We start from the raw sequence: 15,564 nt of genomic DNA, 5'->3' as shown, positions 1-15,564 counted from the left end.
TGGCCGCCCTCATGGACAGCGGGGGACGACACTAAATGGGATTACTCTCACTGTCATGTAGTTTAATGCTATCAAGGCCACTGGAGAGTAAATCAATGAGACAAATCCTCACACTGACACACTTTTCCTCTCATTCTGCCCCCTTAAACCTTTCTTAAACTCTGTGACATTAACATGAATCAAAACTGTCCAGAAACACGTCCATGCAGATGCGTTACTTAAATTTCAACCTCAGTTATGAATGCTGATTCTCTACGTTTATTTACAGATTCATCTGTTGAAGGAGGATCATTCCCTCGTTCAGTCATGAAGATAAAAATCAATACAGCTACAGAAACATGAATGTCGGGTAAAGAGTTTGTGCATCAATAGCAAATGCGGCTCTGCTGCTGAGAGCCACTGGCTTCTCCACAGAAAAGGGAGGCATATACTATAGCTCACTGAAACTGAAACAGAGCTGCTTATATGTGTATGAAAAAGAGAATGGACAATTTATAAAAAACAAACAGTTGCAAGCCAAGTCAGAAAAAAATTAAAACATTTATTGGGCATAAATATATTATATATACGCTACCGATACAGTTACGTCTTACATACATAGGGTAGTATTTGCAAAAATCTATACATTAAAATTGATATGGCAGTTTCTTTTATATAATGCATATGAAATTGTCTAACATTTACAATACAAGAAGAAATGCATGAATTTCTTTTTTTTCCTTTTTTTTTGTCAAATCGTAGACTGTGACAACATTGGAATGTTTGTTTGAAATCGTGAGGTAAAAATATGTTTCTTTTTTTTGTCTTGCTTAAAAAATAGTTAAATACCTGCGAGTCTCTGTACGTTTGTCGAATCGCCAATATCTCAGTCAAAATCTCTACTTACGGTAAAATTTACATTGAAAATAAAAAAAAATAAAAAAATTTAAAATAAAAATAAAATATGATCAGAAGGCACAGACGTGGGGGTTGGTGGGCAAACATGGTCTACTATCCTTGACCATCACCAAATGTGCAGGACCTGTAAGGGGATGTGGTGAGGGTGGGGGGTGTTTAGGCAAGTGTGGTTTCTTTAAAATTGTCAGCATTTGAAAATAAACAAACAAAAGAGCACAAAAAGGGAGTACCCAGCCCACCAAAACTTTCAGTTAACACTGTGTTAACTTCGATTGTTCAACACTTGTACAACTTATCTGACTATAACAAAAAGAAAACTAAATTCTCTGCTCTCTGAATGGGGCAATTAAAGCCATTATATGCAACATTATCACTTCTGACCACAAGAGGGCATGCACTTCTGCTTTGTTGAAAAAAAAAATGGCCGCTGGCTAAGTAGTGCTAAAGAGAGGAGACGGTGTGGCACATCTTGTAATGCCACTTTATCCCACTAGAGGTGCACTTAAGTAGTGAATTATAACAGGAGCCAACATGTGAACTTTCTCGTGATATGCTGCCCCCGTGTGGTCTGATGTGGTATTGCTACACCAGGTGGCTTTTAGGATTGAAGAGGGCAGCTAAATGGGCCATGTGAGGGCAACGTAACATCAAGGTATTAAGGACACCAGTAATTACAAAGCGACAGGCTCGGTAGACACACAATAAGCACATCTGGAAAAGGCACCGTGCCCCTTATGAGCCGTAACTTTCTCTCGGTGCTAGTTTGCATTCTGTAAGGGAGCGTGGCGCCGCACGGGCAACACGGGACCGTTGCTCGAGTAATGCCAATGTCACAGTGATACCAATGACAGAATAATGCCAATGAATGTAACAGTAAGCGTTGGCAGTAGTGTTTGGAGTAGAGTCGAGGATCCGTTTCCTCTCACTCGTAATCTCATCACGTTTAATGCTTTTCATTTTTTTTAAAAGTGCTTCAACTCCATCAGTCATAATGTTTTTTTTTATCATATTCTATAACTCTATAGATATCTCTGTATATCATCATCTCTTAGCAAAACACTGGATACAAGACACTCACTACTACTACACCAGCACTAGCCTGAAAAAGGAATCGTAAAAATTATTGTCGGCATCTGCCTGAAATCCTCGTATGTTTTGATTTTTTTTCCTCCTTTTTTTTGTTGTTTTTTTGCCTTCTTCCACTTTTAATGTGAAATCAGTTTGTGTTCAAAATTCTCTTCCAAAAAGGGGCTACGCATTTCAAAATGGCACATTCTGCTCGATGAAAACAAAATAATAAAGATATATGAAAAGAAGCGTAATCACAGATCAAGTTAATGTATTTTTTTTTTCTTCTGAGAGAGTAATATTAACAATAATAAAAAAAAAATCATAATGCTGTGTCGTTACAGAAGAACATCACAGAACCCATTAGACAACTGCAAATGCAAAATCTAGTGGACACAAGAAAGCCTGCACTTTGGCATTAAAAACTTTCAAAACAAACAAAAAAAAAGTAATTAGAAGCTTCATTATTACACTATTCAGAGAAATGAAATAAAAAGCCAAAGGCAGAAACATTTATCCCAATACAGAGGACTTGAACTGGCCCTAAGGCCTGGCTTGCTACATGTCTCTCTAAGCATTACAAGAACTGCTTGCCTGTGCACGGCAGAAGCAGGAGATGAATCGACAATATAACGAAGGCGTTTGGTTACATGTTTGAAACGGCAATGTAGACTGCGACGTATGGACTGATGAGCTACAGGTTCCCAACAGCTGCAAGATAATTACTTAAAGGGTTACTATGATAAGGAATGCTGGCCTTAATCATACAATCTAACATACATCCATAAAAATAAAAAAAAAATCTTAAAGAAAACATGCTACAAGAAAAAATTAGTATATAACTACACTTGTCTCTTAATCTTTAAACAATAAATAAATGAAGATTGCACTGTAATTGGCATGTAAAGTACTGTATGCAAATATATAGTATAAATAAAACCTAGAAAAGAACTCTACCTTATCTTTCCCATCAACTTTGGCAAAGGTTTTTTTGTTTTTTTTTTCTTAATTTTTCTTTTTTGAGCTAGTAAACCACTTTGCTTACTGACGCGTACAGGAGCAAGGCACAGCAAGGACAGAGGACAGGGTACAACATCCAAAAAAAAACAAAAAAAACGAGAGAAGGGGTGCAAAATAAGGAGAAGACAAGAAGGTCAACAAGGTGATGGGGATGACGGGATTAAGGCCTTTTCCCTGAGGTACGTCACAGGCTGCCAATCAGAGCTAATCGATGCCTCCATCGCCCGTCGAGTGGCCTCATCCATAAAGAGTTGGCATGTCAATCACGGCGGTTTGGGACACTTCTTTGGACTATCAGGGTATGAAACGGGTTGTACCTTGGCTTAGTTTAGAACAGTTTAGGAGGTAAAACGGACATGGGGCTCAGACGGGTGATCGGGGGTGGGGGAGTGGGTTGTCTCGTGTCAGAATGCCCTATTCTGATGAGTTGTGTTCTGTCCAAGGCTTGTTTGGTTGGTGAACATCAGCTCAACTCCTCAGAGAACAAGTCCGGCTGAGTGGAGATCACAGTCTTGATACTGCTCTGATTACATGTCAATAAAGCACCTTTTGATAGAGAAAGGGAGAGAGAAAGAGAGAGAGAGAGAGAGAAAGGAGAGGGGGGTAGAGGGGTGAAAGACATGGGAGGAAAGGTGGGATGGATTGAAAGCAAGTGGGAAGCAGCCAGAGCAAAAGGGCAATTACAGATAATGATGGGCAGGAGATGAAGGAAGAGGGGAAGAGTCCTCAAACGTATCGATTCACAGATGAGTTGGAAGGGGGAACAGCTTCGGCGCTGCTCTGGCTGGCAGCAGGCTAACATTGGATGGGGTAAAGCTTAAGCTTACTCCTAATGGCTTTCCTGGTTAACAGACGCAGCTCTGAGAAGGGCAGCTGGCTGGCAGGCCCGTTAGCACCTCAAGGCCTGCGGTGCTGAAGCTGCAGCTACATCAGCAGCAGCTACATCAGCAGCAGCTACATCGGCTGGAGCAACCGTAATTTGAGATTTTTTAATACATGTGGAGCCCGGTCCCTTCCCGGTTAAATTGCGCCCAATTGCGATCCCCAGCCTGGCTATTTACAGCCAGTTTATGCCCAACAAATGAATGCCTACGAAGGTTCAGATTCTGATCTAAAAGCAGTGTTCGAGGGCGTCTTCCAACTTCTGTGCACGCTGCTGAACTGATCTCAGAGCTGCTATTCATGAGCACCTGGTCCACTCCCCCCCTTTTACACTGCACTTCAGACTTTACATTGCCATCACTTATATTACATCATTTATAGCATCATAGATATTTGATATAAAACACATATATTGTATATATGCATATATATGCATATATATATATATATATATATATATATATATATATATATATATATATACACATATATATACATATATATACATATATATATATATATAATAGATTACCGGTTTCCATTCTTTCATGGATATAATAAAATCACAGGATAGCAGCATCTTACACCATACACAGATTGCATCACTTTGGTAGCTGAAAGAGTGAGTGATTGAGTGGTAAAAGCTGAGCGCTTGTGTAACTGAACTCGTAAGAGGAAACATGTCGTTCTCATTGTCACTGCAAAAAGTGTAGGTTTGCACGTGTGCACGGTCACGTACAGAGGTCTGCACGCGAGTCTGCGCACCGGGTCTCGGTGGGTCCGAGCGTGAGAGCAGAAGCAGGCTGCATGAAGTGGCCGAGGGCCTGCAGACTGTTAACAAAGTGAAGATGAGCAGCTAAAGCTTTTGAAGGCCTACATGTGAATATGGCTGAATGAATACAAAGACTGCAGCAAAAAAAAAGAAAAGAAATTAAATATAAAAATAAAAAAATGAAGGCAATGACTGTCAAAAAATACAGATGTTCTCTACTGAATACGTTTTAAAAAGATACAAAATTAAAAACATGCAAGGCAGTCTGGAGAGCACATGCTTTGCTCACGGTTATTTTAAGGCTTGATTATCACTTTTCTTTCCCAACCGAGGTACAGCAAAGACGAGGCTTCCCTCGACAGAAATCCTTAACAAATGATATGGACAATGATTCCAAGACAACAGAGACGTAGAGAGAAGTGAGACCAAACTGAATGAAGCCAGAAGACAACATTAAAAAGCCTGAATCAATACTTTGACTAGAAAAAAAAAACAAAAAACATACACAGCCTTAAAAGTACATCTCAAGTGTTTGCTTTGATTTCATTCGGTTCGTTCATAGACAAAAAGTTTGTTTTTCTGTGATTTTACTTTCTCTTTCAATCCTATAGTTAAAATTCCCTCACTTCATGAAGAAGTATTGTAGCAAGCAGGCGATGAGGATGGAGAGGCCCGCGAACACGCACACGATCAGCGCCGCGAAGCGCTCGTCGCTGGAGATGAGGCCCACCCCCTTGCCAGTTTCCACGGCGCACTGCTCTCCCGAAGCGGCCGACTCCTGGCGGCGCAGGGTGAACGAAGAGGAGGGGCTCAGTGGTCCGCACAGCTCCTGGCACGTATCCTGGCAACGCCGGCGGGCGCCCACGCGGAAACGATAGTCTGTGTTTCCTTGGAGACCAGAGATTTGGAAAACACCCTCCTCTCCCTTAAAAACCTGTGATGACAGAGAAAAGGGGGAGTTTTACAAACAAGTATTGTAAGAAGTCAACGATTGGGTTAAAGCTCAGTGGTTTGTGTGCAGCAACTTGTCCAAGTGTGTGCATGTGTGTCATCACCAACCTGTCTGTACTCCGACTCGCGTCCCACCAGCACCTGGAGGACGTAGCTCACAGGATCTCCTCTCATGGGTGGGATGGTCTCCCATGTGATCTCACATATGTTCCCCTCCAGCTGGTGCACCTTGGGAGCTGAGGGAAAGAAATCAAAACATCATTTCAAGTACAAATTTCAAGTTTTGTAAGAGCCAAGAAAAACTTGAAACCAAAACTTATAAATTCTTATAAGCATCACTTCACTCGTCAACTTAGATGAAGGTGGAAACAAGACTAATACGGTTTAGTGTTTGCAAGCAGACGTGGGTCATAGTCCCCTACGGTGCCACCCTCTATCAGTCAATCAATCAGTTAGAAAGAACATATCAAAAAATGTGCGATGACCTCCGGTCTTTAAACGTGCACAGTGCAGAACAGTTGCTTTTGGAGCGCAGGAATGTTATCATTGGTCTTTTAACTGCTAAAGGAAATCCCCATTTTTGTTCATGTGTTTCTGCAACACAAGAACTTCATGACTTATCATCACGTCAAACTACTTTTAAACTCCAACCTGCTTTAACTAAAAGCTTATACTCATTAACATTAAGTTTTTTATGTATGCAAAACTTCTTAAGTCAGCTAAAAAACACAGAGGGATTCTGGATTCAGAATTTATTGAGATTCCCTGGCATAAAAAAAAAAGGAAATCGTTGTTGTTGTGTTTGGTATGTTCGAAGTTATGTTCTCCTTCAGGGAGTTACCCCCACCCAACTAGACATAATGAATGTATAGTTAATATAAAACTGAAAAAAAGTTCTATCTACGATAAATTCTGTTGTTATAAACACTGAAATTGTTTTCTTCATACTTTTGTAGGTACAGTATAATAAACGTTTAGATTTGATTTGACTTTCTAAACTTTCCCAACAATTATTTATGTTTTAATTTCAGGAGGCTCAGAAAAACATAAAGACAATTTGTTTTCCTGAAATAAATGTACCTTAACGTCACATTTTCTGCTATTTGTAAACCCCAGTTTATCACAAATGCAAATTCGCTGCATGACAATAATAAAAAAGCTTAGCGGTGGTAAATGTTGAAGCTCCTTTAACGGTGGTTAATGGAAGGCTTTTTAAACTGACACACATCATCCAGTAAAAATAATGTTTCTATTTATTTATGAGTGTTAATTTTGTCTTTTCAATGGTGAAAATCATTTTAGAAACATCCTCTGGGAATATAGTCATTTAATGCCACAGTGTGAAAACTCATTCTGACGATGTTAATTGCTGAGCTAAAAGCATCCCAAACCTCCAGCATCATTTCTCCGCTCATGCAATCTCAAACAAATACAGATTTGCAGAGCTCCTAAATTATGCACATTTATGTCCAAAATATTGAAGTACTGCTCAGAAGCTGTCTTGGATGTTGAGGCTATTTAAAAGGCATAATTTTTGATTCTGAGCTGAGGTTTATTCCTCACATAAAGCAGGTTGTTAAAACCAGATTTTATCATCTTAGAAATATAGCCAGAGTCCGCCCGTTTCTCTATCCGGCCAACACGGAGATGCCGATGCATGCTTTTATTTGTAGTCGTATCGATTATTGCAACGCCCTGCTCTTGGGTCTTCCCAGAAAAAGCATATCACACCTTCAGTTGCTCCAGAATTCTGCTGGCGAACACCATAAAGCGGGCCCATTTTACTCTGGTTTTAAGATCACTGAATTGGATGCCCATGTGTCTTGTCGAGCCACATTGTCATGGGAAGCTCCAGCCCCTACCCCCTACAGGGCTTTGAACTGGACTCAAGACCTTTGAGGTAGCTCCAAGGTTCCTACCCAGCTTCCTACCCCCAGGGCAGATCCCGACACCTGGAAGTTGGTTCAAACAGACTTGAATCATGAGAACACCCTATGGGGTAATTTAGAAGTCTGTGACAGTCATGCCAAATGTCTGATAATGACATTTAGACATCCGACTGTAAATTACTTTTGTCTCTCGCCTGATTTGTGTATTCCTGCTTTAACTTCTTGTATAAAAAGCTTGTTACAAAATCACTCGATGTCAGCCCACCGACCGAGACACTGCGTCTGTGTTGGTCTGCTGAACGCCGGCTAAATAAAATCTCTCACCCCACAGTGGACTCCTGAACTGAACTTTGTATTATTCTTCAACAGTCTCAGGATATATTTTAAGGTCCTTCTAGTTGTTTTTAGGTGTCTTAATGGTCTCGGGTCATCTTATCTTGCAGAACTACTTTTACCATACCAACCGTCGCGGACCCTGAGGTCTTCTTGGCCTTTTATCAATTCCAAAAGTTTTTTGTTTTTTTTTTCTACTTCCCCTTGTTTGCATATATATTAATGGTTAATACCATGCTGGTAAGAACCTAAAGCATATGCAATTTTGATATAAAATATATATGATATATTTATAATATGTCACATGGGGTGGGGGGTGGGGAGGGGGCTGAGAGGGGTGACATCCGCTGCAAAAGTTAATAGAAAACCCCATGGTGAGGCGGCTTTCCGCTTCTATGCCCCACGACTGTGGAATAACCTGCCGGTGGACCTGAGAGCCGCAAAGGTGGTTGATATCTTAAGAAAAAAAATGGCTTTTAATTATTAGCATTTTATCTCCTTTTAAAGTACTATTTTGGTTTTATTTTACTATTTCAGTTTTATGATTGATTGATTGATTGATTGATTGATTGATTGATTGATTGATTGATTTAAGTACATATGCATCATTAATGAGCTGCGCATTTACAGCCTCTCAACCGTACCAATAACTCTCTATGATACTCCATGAGGCCAAATGAGTAATACCTCACTTTATGGCAAAGAAAAGACATGAGGGCATTCATTAAGCCAGGTTCCATCTGTAGTCTAGGGAGCTACAGGTGTTCAAATTTAGGAGGCTCCACCATAAACTTTATGACATTCTAGGTGATTTTACCTTTGAGGGCAGGTGGCACAGACTTGGCGGTGCAGAAAGTGTATGTCTCAGAGAAAGGGCCCTCCCCAGCCTCACTGATGGCCTGTATTCTGAAGTTGTAGCTGCTGGACTCGATCAAGCGCTGGACTTTGTAGGTGTGGCTGGGACCGCGGTAGATCGTCACAAACCTGGAATAGAAGGAAAACCAGTGGAAAAAAAAAGGTGAGGCCCAAATCTACGTAAGGGGGGGGGGGGGGGGTTTGAGTAATATACACAAGAAGTGGACACGGATCACAGTGTTCATCACAGATCACAGTGTTCATCACAGATCACAGTGTTCATCATGTTTTAGCTAAAAACCAAAGTCCTAATGGCGCTAAATTTTTTTTTGCAAATATCCCAAATATCCTGCAATGTTTATTAAAGTAACTTTTTGCAGCAAAGTGATTTCTGACCTCACAAGGGCACACAGAGCTGCTGCGTGTAAATATTATGGTAATGAGCGGTGATACCATTTGTGACCACAAGAGGTGCACTTTGTTCTGTTTTATGACAGAAACTGAACATTCATGTGATATGATGCCCCCATCTGGCCAGAAGTGGAACTGCTACACAGAGTGGCTTTAAAGAAGATGCAAACATTGTTTTTAAATTCAGTTTAAAACTTCCCCCGTAAATACCGCTTCATGCAGCACATCTGACAACTTTCACAAACCCTGAATGTTGATTTTCAAACATTAAACCTTCTTCGACTGCAGTTTCTAGTTCACTTCTATGTTGAAACAAGTCTTTTTTTTTTGCAATGATTGATTCTACACATGCTCTTTTTTTCTTCTCAATATTGCATTTAAACGTTTTAATTGTTTAATCAAAGTGGCTTTTATCTTGTATCTTGTTCTACTTATGTCCATCCGACAAACAGACTCCGCCATGGACCAGCTCTGCTTTGTAGCGGTGTCCGCTCTTTAATTCCCGTTTTTTTTCCCAGTTTCTATTCTGGTTTAACACAGGTCTGACTTACAATTAGGGGTTACAATGTTTCGGTTGTTATAGTTAATTAGACCTTGACTTCTAGCCCAGCAGAGTTTTGCAGCCAGCTAAACACCACTGTTCTTGGCTCTGAACCAGTGTTTTCTTTGTGGCTAGCTGTTTTAAAACAAAGAACCGGTTAGGTTAGACGCTGGCTCTGAACCAGCACTGGAACTGCTTCAGTGGGACAGGTCCACAAGGGTGCAAATACAGCAAGAACGACAACGAGAAAAGTCTCAAAAACAGCTCAGTGGTGCCTGAAGCGTAACAATACACAACCATAAGAAAACCGGTTGTGGAGACTTTGGAAAACAGGAAGAGAGGGAGGAGAGTGGAGTCTGTCTTAAACAGAGATGAGATAAAAGTGATTTATGAACACGCAGACGAAATAGTGACAGGTAATAGCCACAAATCTGATAAAAACGAGAAACCAAAACAGTCCCAGGCTGGCGAGATGAACAGATTGATGGAATGAAAGAGATGTAAAGTAGGCAAATGAGTCAGTCTGGGGGGGGTTGAGTTGACAAGGGGACAGGAGAGTGAAAAGTTACGACAAAGATGGAAGAGTGAAGCATAAACAAAGGGAAAAGGAGAGGAGAGGTGAATCAGTAGAGCGGAGACGATGATGGAGAAGCTGGAAGAGGACAGAAAAAAAGAGAGCAAAAGAGGAGGGGGGGGTTGAAAGAGGTCATGGTTTAGTAGAAGGCCGTAACTCCAGATGAACTCTTTATGTAATGGCCCCTGAGAGGGTCGGTGCGTTTTTTCCTGCTGATATATGGTGTTGTTAAAGCTTCCTTTCACCGCTGGGCCGTGCAGTAAACACTCACACTGAGTGTTAGCAGAACGAGCTCATCGGCCAGAGATGTGGACGTTATGGGCTTTTGAAACTCTTTGTTGATGCTGAACTCGGAGTATAACGTTTTTTTTCATCTATTTACGATCCATCCCTTCGGTCGTCAGCCGTTCTGACCTCTTCTCGTTTGGACAAAGCTGAGAGCCAGGATGTCAAAACAGCACGCATGCATCAACTGCCGTGCCGTGCAACCGCATCATCAGGACACGGTTGATGAGATGATTTATGTCCTTGTTTCAGAGCCAAACTAGCAGAAAGCTGATTGCAAAAGGGAGCAGACAAGGACACATCACCACTCTGATTGATGCCATGCTGTTTTTTGTTTTTAAAAGGTACGTCCACACCAGTCTGTGTCGGTGCTATTTCCTTGAAGTTAGTTCCAAACAAACCCAAAAACAGAACCAAAACTTGCTCGCTGAAATGATGGTGTTCTGCTGCGCCACAAGCAAGGTGACAACAATCAGGGGCCTTCTATGATAAATATCGCTGCATCCTGTTTCTATGACAACTGCCCTGAAGCGAATAGTGAAAAAACTGGATTTCACCTCTTTTACAAACACTGATGTTGAGTCTTCCAGTAAAATCTTAGACACACATGTGTCTGATCCTGACAATCAACTTAGTTACAGAGTAGCTAAGCCAGAGTTTTTTTACCCTGACACGAATGTTGATCTCCCAGTTAAAGGAAATTATTATTATATTTAGCATTTTCTTTTGCTTGAAACTCACTTTTACTGAAACTTGTTGACGGCTCAAAACAAACCAATAACTTTAGCTTCCTTTTTCTTCTAACAACTGTATGACACGTAATCATATTCAACAAATGCAGTTATGCAAGGAGGCATGTTATGATTTAAAAAATAATTGTGTCCAGATGTGATTAGTGATTATAATATGATTTTATTTGACTTACTGATACAAAAGAAGAGAAAGTTAAAGGAGAAGAATCAAACAAACTCATGTTTGAAACCAAAAGGGAGAAAAGTTAAACAAAACAGATACTGGCCGGGCGATTGTTCAAGACAACGAGGTAAGCAAAGCCGGAGGAGGGAGAATATTTCCCCAGACGTTCTGGTGACGCCTACAAATTAAATGTGATTAATAAATAAAAATTAGATCAGGAGGCAGTTAGGGAGACAGGAGCACGCAATGTAGAGGACAACCAAAGTCAAAAAGATGAATGGCACATCCCGAATGACATTTGCAGAAATTACAGCTGGATAAACCAATACGTGTGTTTACAAATTTAAATCTCGTAAGGTTCCAAATTTCCATTTCTGTCAAAGTGCCCTTCCATCCTCGCTCGTTAGATGAGAGCGCCTGCTTCTCGTGGCCGTTTCAAACGAAGTCAACAACAAAAAGAGTCATGCCTCTGCATCCTAACGGCGGGATGAGAGAGGAGCTTCCCCTGGAAAGCAGTTCTGTGTATTCATTTGTTAATGTTGCCATGCACATACACACACATAAGAGATGCTGCAGCTAACGCATCCAAACTATGAATCATGCTGTATTGTTATGGAGGGTTTCAGGTAACGAGATGACAAATGGGTGGATCTGAAAAGCCCTCTTTGATTTGTCTGTCCAGTGTAATTGCTTATGCATTCATTAGAAAACTGCAGATTTGCTCTGATCCTATGTGCAAGAGGCATGTTTTTCTTTTTTTTTTAGGCATGTTTATTTCTAACTCAGATACCCCTTGAGATCTGAAGAAATGTTTTGAGTTCTTTTTTAATCAAGTGCATTGTTCTTGGGTAGAAGTTATTGGACAATTATTGAGATTGGGAATTCAATTTTCTGATGGGTTCCTGGCATTTTGAAAAAGTACGAGTCCTTGTGCTGAATGGACTGAAAGGGACAAAAACGCCCCAATTTGCTCCCAAAGTCTTACACAACAGAAGTGATTTAAGATTTTTCGATAAAAGTCCTCCCTTCTGCATCAACAGGCATATATTCTGCTCTTTCTCAAAAAATGACAATTTCTATGGGCCTATTAATAGTCATGTCTTTAACATTTGTTCATCAAAAATTGGTTTTGAGAGGTGAAGTTAGCAACTCCAGCTCACCTCCAGCTCTTCCTACAGCTTTGATAATGTCAAACACCAAAATAGGCACAATCCAGAAGACAGAAAAAAATCTTATGCCCCCTATAAAAGGAATCAGAAAAATATTGCAACTTTAATAAAAGGAATGGAAAAGAGCAGCTCTGATGCGCCTAAAGCGGGGTGAACTGGGATTACTGAGTATCTACCATATTATTCATTTGATTTGATTTGATTTGTTTATTTGCACAACATGAAAACGGTACAAAAGTTAGAATGAATATAAAAGCATGAAAATATGTGCAGGTGAGAAAGGAAGCCCTAAATGGGCTTATTCAAAGTTCTCACCAGGATAATACATTACATTATAAAATCAGCAAGTACAAAAACAGCGTTCAAATAAGATGGATATTTCCAAACAATTTCTCGGTTGGATGAGTGTGTGTGCTTGCGTGTGAGCATGCACATGTGTGTTTGTATGTGTGTGTGTGTGCGTGTGTATGTGCACGTGCAGAAGTGAGTCCACATTAAGTGGAAGCACTTCTATACGCTTGATCCATAAGGCTGGTCTTCAATCTCTGTTTAAAACTACTAATAGACAGTGAAGATTTAGCAATAAGTATATGAGAATTCCAGAGTGAGGCACCTCTGTCTTTGATGGAGAACTGACTGCTATTGGTACGACTGAATGAAGAATGGAGATCCTCAGATTGTCTAGTATTATAGTTATGAATTTGTGAATTGGTCTTAAAAAAATCTTTGAAAGTACTTGGAAGCATGTTTGCAAGATAAGTGCATTTGTAAATGAAAGCACATGATTGGAGTATGTTAATATCATAGATGGATAATAAATTTAATTTTTTAAACAAAGGGGCAGATGGGGCCAAATAGGAAGCAGAAGTAGCTATTCTTACAAACTTCTTTTGAGTAATGAGTAATTTGTGTAAATTTGATGAATATGTACTTGCCCAAACAATGTTGATATGAGATAAGGATAAATTAAACTATAATAAAGAGTAACGAGACAAGCCTGATGGACCAAACCTCTGATTCATATATTCTATATTCTCTATTCATATAACTAGAAACAAACGGAAACTTAAATACATGCAAACTTTTCTTCAATCTACACCTGTTCCCACTTTTAGTAGTTTCAAACATCAAGCTGAGTCCTAGGTGCTTGTTGGTTTTTATGTCCTTTAGCGTTTCGACCCCAAAAAGCCTCATGTGGTCTCTTACACATAAGCACCCATTACACTTCAACTCAGACGTAATCTTTAATTCAAAAAAGCAAAAAAGAGGGCCCAAAATACACCATGGACAGGTGTGTCGGTGGCATACTGTGCAAGGCAGAGCGTGCAAAACACCCTAAATATCTAATATGATATCACAACGACTGTAAAACAGGATTCCCAAAACACCAAGGTCCTTTCAAACATATGTAGATTATGCAGAAAAGCATCCAACGTGGTCCCAAATAATCACCGTTCTAATCATGAAAGGGTAAAATGAAACTCCCTTAATTGTGAAAGCTGTTTTCATTTGGCCGGGAAGTCTGTGTGTGCCTCCCACTCTATTTGCGTGGACGGGCTTTACAGAGGTTAACAGCTCACAGCTTGCCATGCATGTCCCCCATCTGTTGCCTCCTGCCCCATGTCCCATCCCGCCGTTGCCAAGATACCTGGGTGCCAACTCGGTGCCAGCCGAGCCGTAATTTTAACACTGATGGGAGCCAATCAGGATGGTGCAGTGATGCACAGAGAGAGGGGAATGAGGCAATCAAACAGATGTGGAGCTGATAAATGCGCTATTCAGTGTGTTTTTCTGTTTTAGTGTTGAAGTATTCTCCAGTATGCATTGAAAAACAATCGTTTTTTTTTTTCTTAACTTTTTCCTCTTTCTCAGTCTGCTAACCCTCTCCTTGTTTGTCTTTCTCCCACCTGTTTGACCTGTCGGCTGAAGTTAGAGGCACATTAAAGGCTGTTTCCCCAGCAGGACATAAATACCCTCAGCATGACTACTCCTCGGTACATGTAGTTACTGCCCTAACACACACACACCCACTCCTGGAGCTGCTGTAGTCCCACGTCTCATTTGTGTGTCTGAATCATTGATCTGGGTGCTGATTGGCTGTATTGACCAGATGTGGGCTGGGTAGTCTGAAGAAAGTGGTGTGCAGACTGTCTGAATTCACTTCCTCTCACAGCAACAGCAGCTTATTTTAATAAAAATGTGCATGCAAAAGTATTTATGTTTTATAATGTTTGAAACTATCGTTATACTAACAGGATTAGTGGAAAAATACCGTGAAAATCAGTGTTAGAAGTTGCTCTTTTGACCTATTCAATGGAACTACAAGACTGTGATTGATGGTCACAGTAGTAGTCGTGATTGAATCAGATAAACATGATTGGATAGGAAACGACTGAACGCTATCTCTATGATTGATTTGTAACTATGGAGTATTTACTGTATATGATTTACATCCATATTAACTTTAGTCGTCAGGAGGAAGCTGATACTCGGAGTTAAGCTGCCTGTCTACTCCTTGCACAAGTAATAAGATTGTTGAATCTAACCTGTCACTCGCTTGTTCTTCATTCTTGCCGCTGCATATTTGGAGTGCAGAAACAGATTTTTCCAACACTTTTCAATTCCCTGCCCGAGATGATTCAATACTGATAAAATGAGTCAGAAGGGCTTATTTTACCTGAAGTTCGAATGAATACCAAATAATCATGAAGTTTCATCTTTTGCACCAAATCAATGGAATATTCTTTAATCTTAACCGAGAAGAGCAGCTCAAGGGGGCTGCAGACAGGGCCGGGCAAAACACCCCCAGGGAGGAAAGGCAGAATTTGGTGATGTCATTGTTCTCCAATCTGCATCTATCTTTTCATACACATGGACACTTCCATACGGCAAGCTCACTCCCCTGAAACAGAAGTGTTTGCAGGCCCATGAGAGCAGCAGTGAGCCCTGCAGAAGCTCCTTCCTTCCTTCCTTACATTAGAACTGCAAACAACATAACAATG

The 15,564-nt window shown here is 40.5% G+C and overlaps 1 protein-coding gene across 2 annotated transcripts in view; it reads right to left on the bottom strand.

Moving 5' to 3' along the window:
* Window positions 1-521: 521 nt before the first annotated feature.
* Window positions 522-15,564, bottom strand: part of fndc3ba (fibronectin type III domain containing 3Ba) — a 121,941-nt gene continuing 106,898 nt past the window's right edge. For both annotated transcript variants that reach the window (XM_061742875.1, XM_061742874.1), the window contains exons 25-27: window positions 8,630-8,796; window positions 5,699-5,826; window positions 522-5,573 (exon numbers count right to left, since the gene is read on the bottom strand). In XM_061742875.1, coding sequence (XP_061598859.1) covers window positions 5,262-5,573; window positions 5,699-5,826; window positions 8,630-8,796 — 607 coding nt within the window. In that variant the 3' untranslated portion in view covers window positions 522-5,261. The remainder of the gene's footprint in view (window positions 5,574-5,698; window positions 5,827-8,629; window positions 8,797-15,564) is intronic.

Source organism: Cololabis saira, chromosome 16, assembly GCF_033807715.1.
Source record: "Cololabis saira isolate AMF1-May2022 chromosome 16, fColSai1.1, whole genome shotgun sequence".
In the NCBI taxonomy this organism is placed as follows: domain Eukaryota; kingdom Metazoa; phylum Chordata; class Actinopteri; order Beloniformes; family Belonidae; genus Cololabis; species Cololabis saira.
Note: the sequence above shows the minus strand (reverse complement) of the source record. Positions and strands in the feature narration are given on the sequence as shown.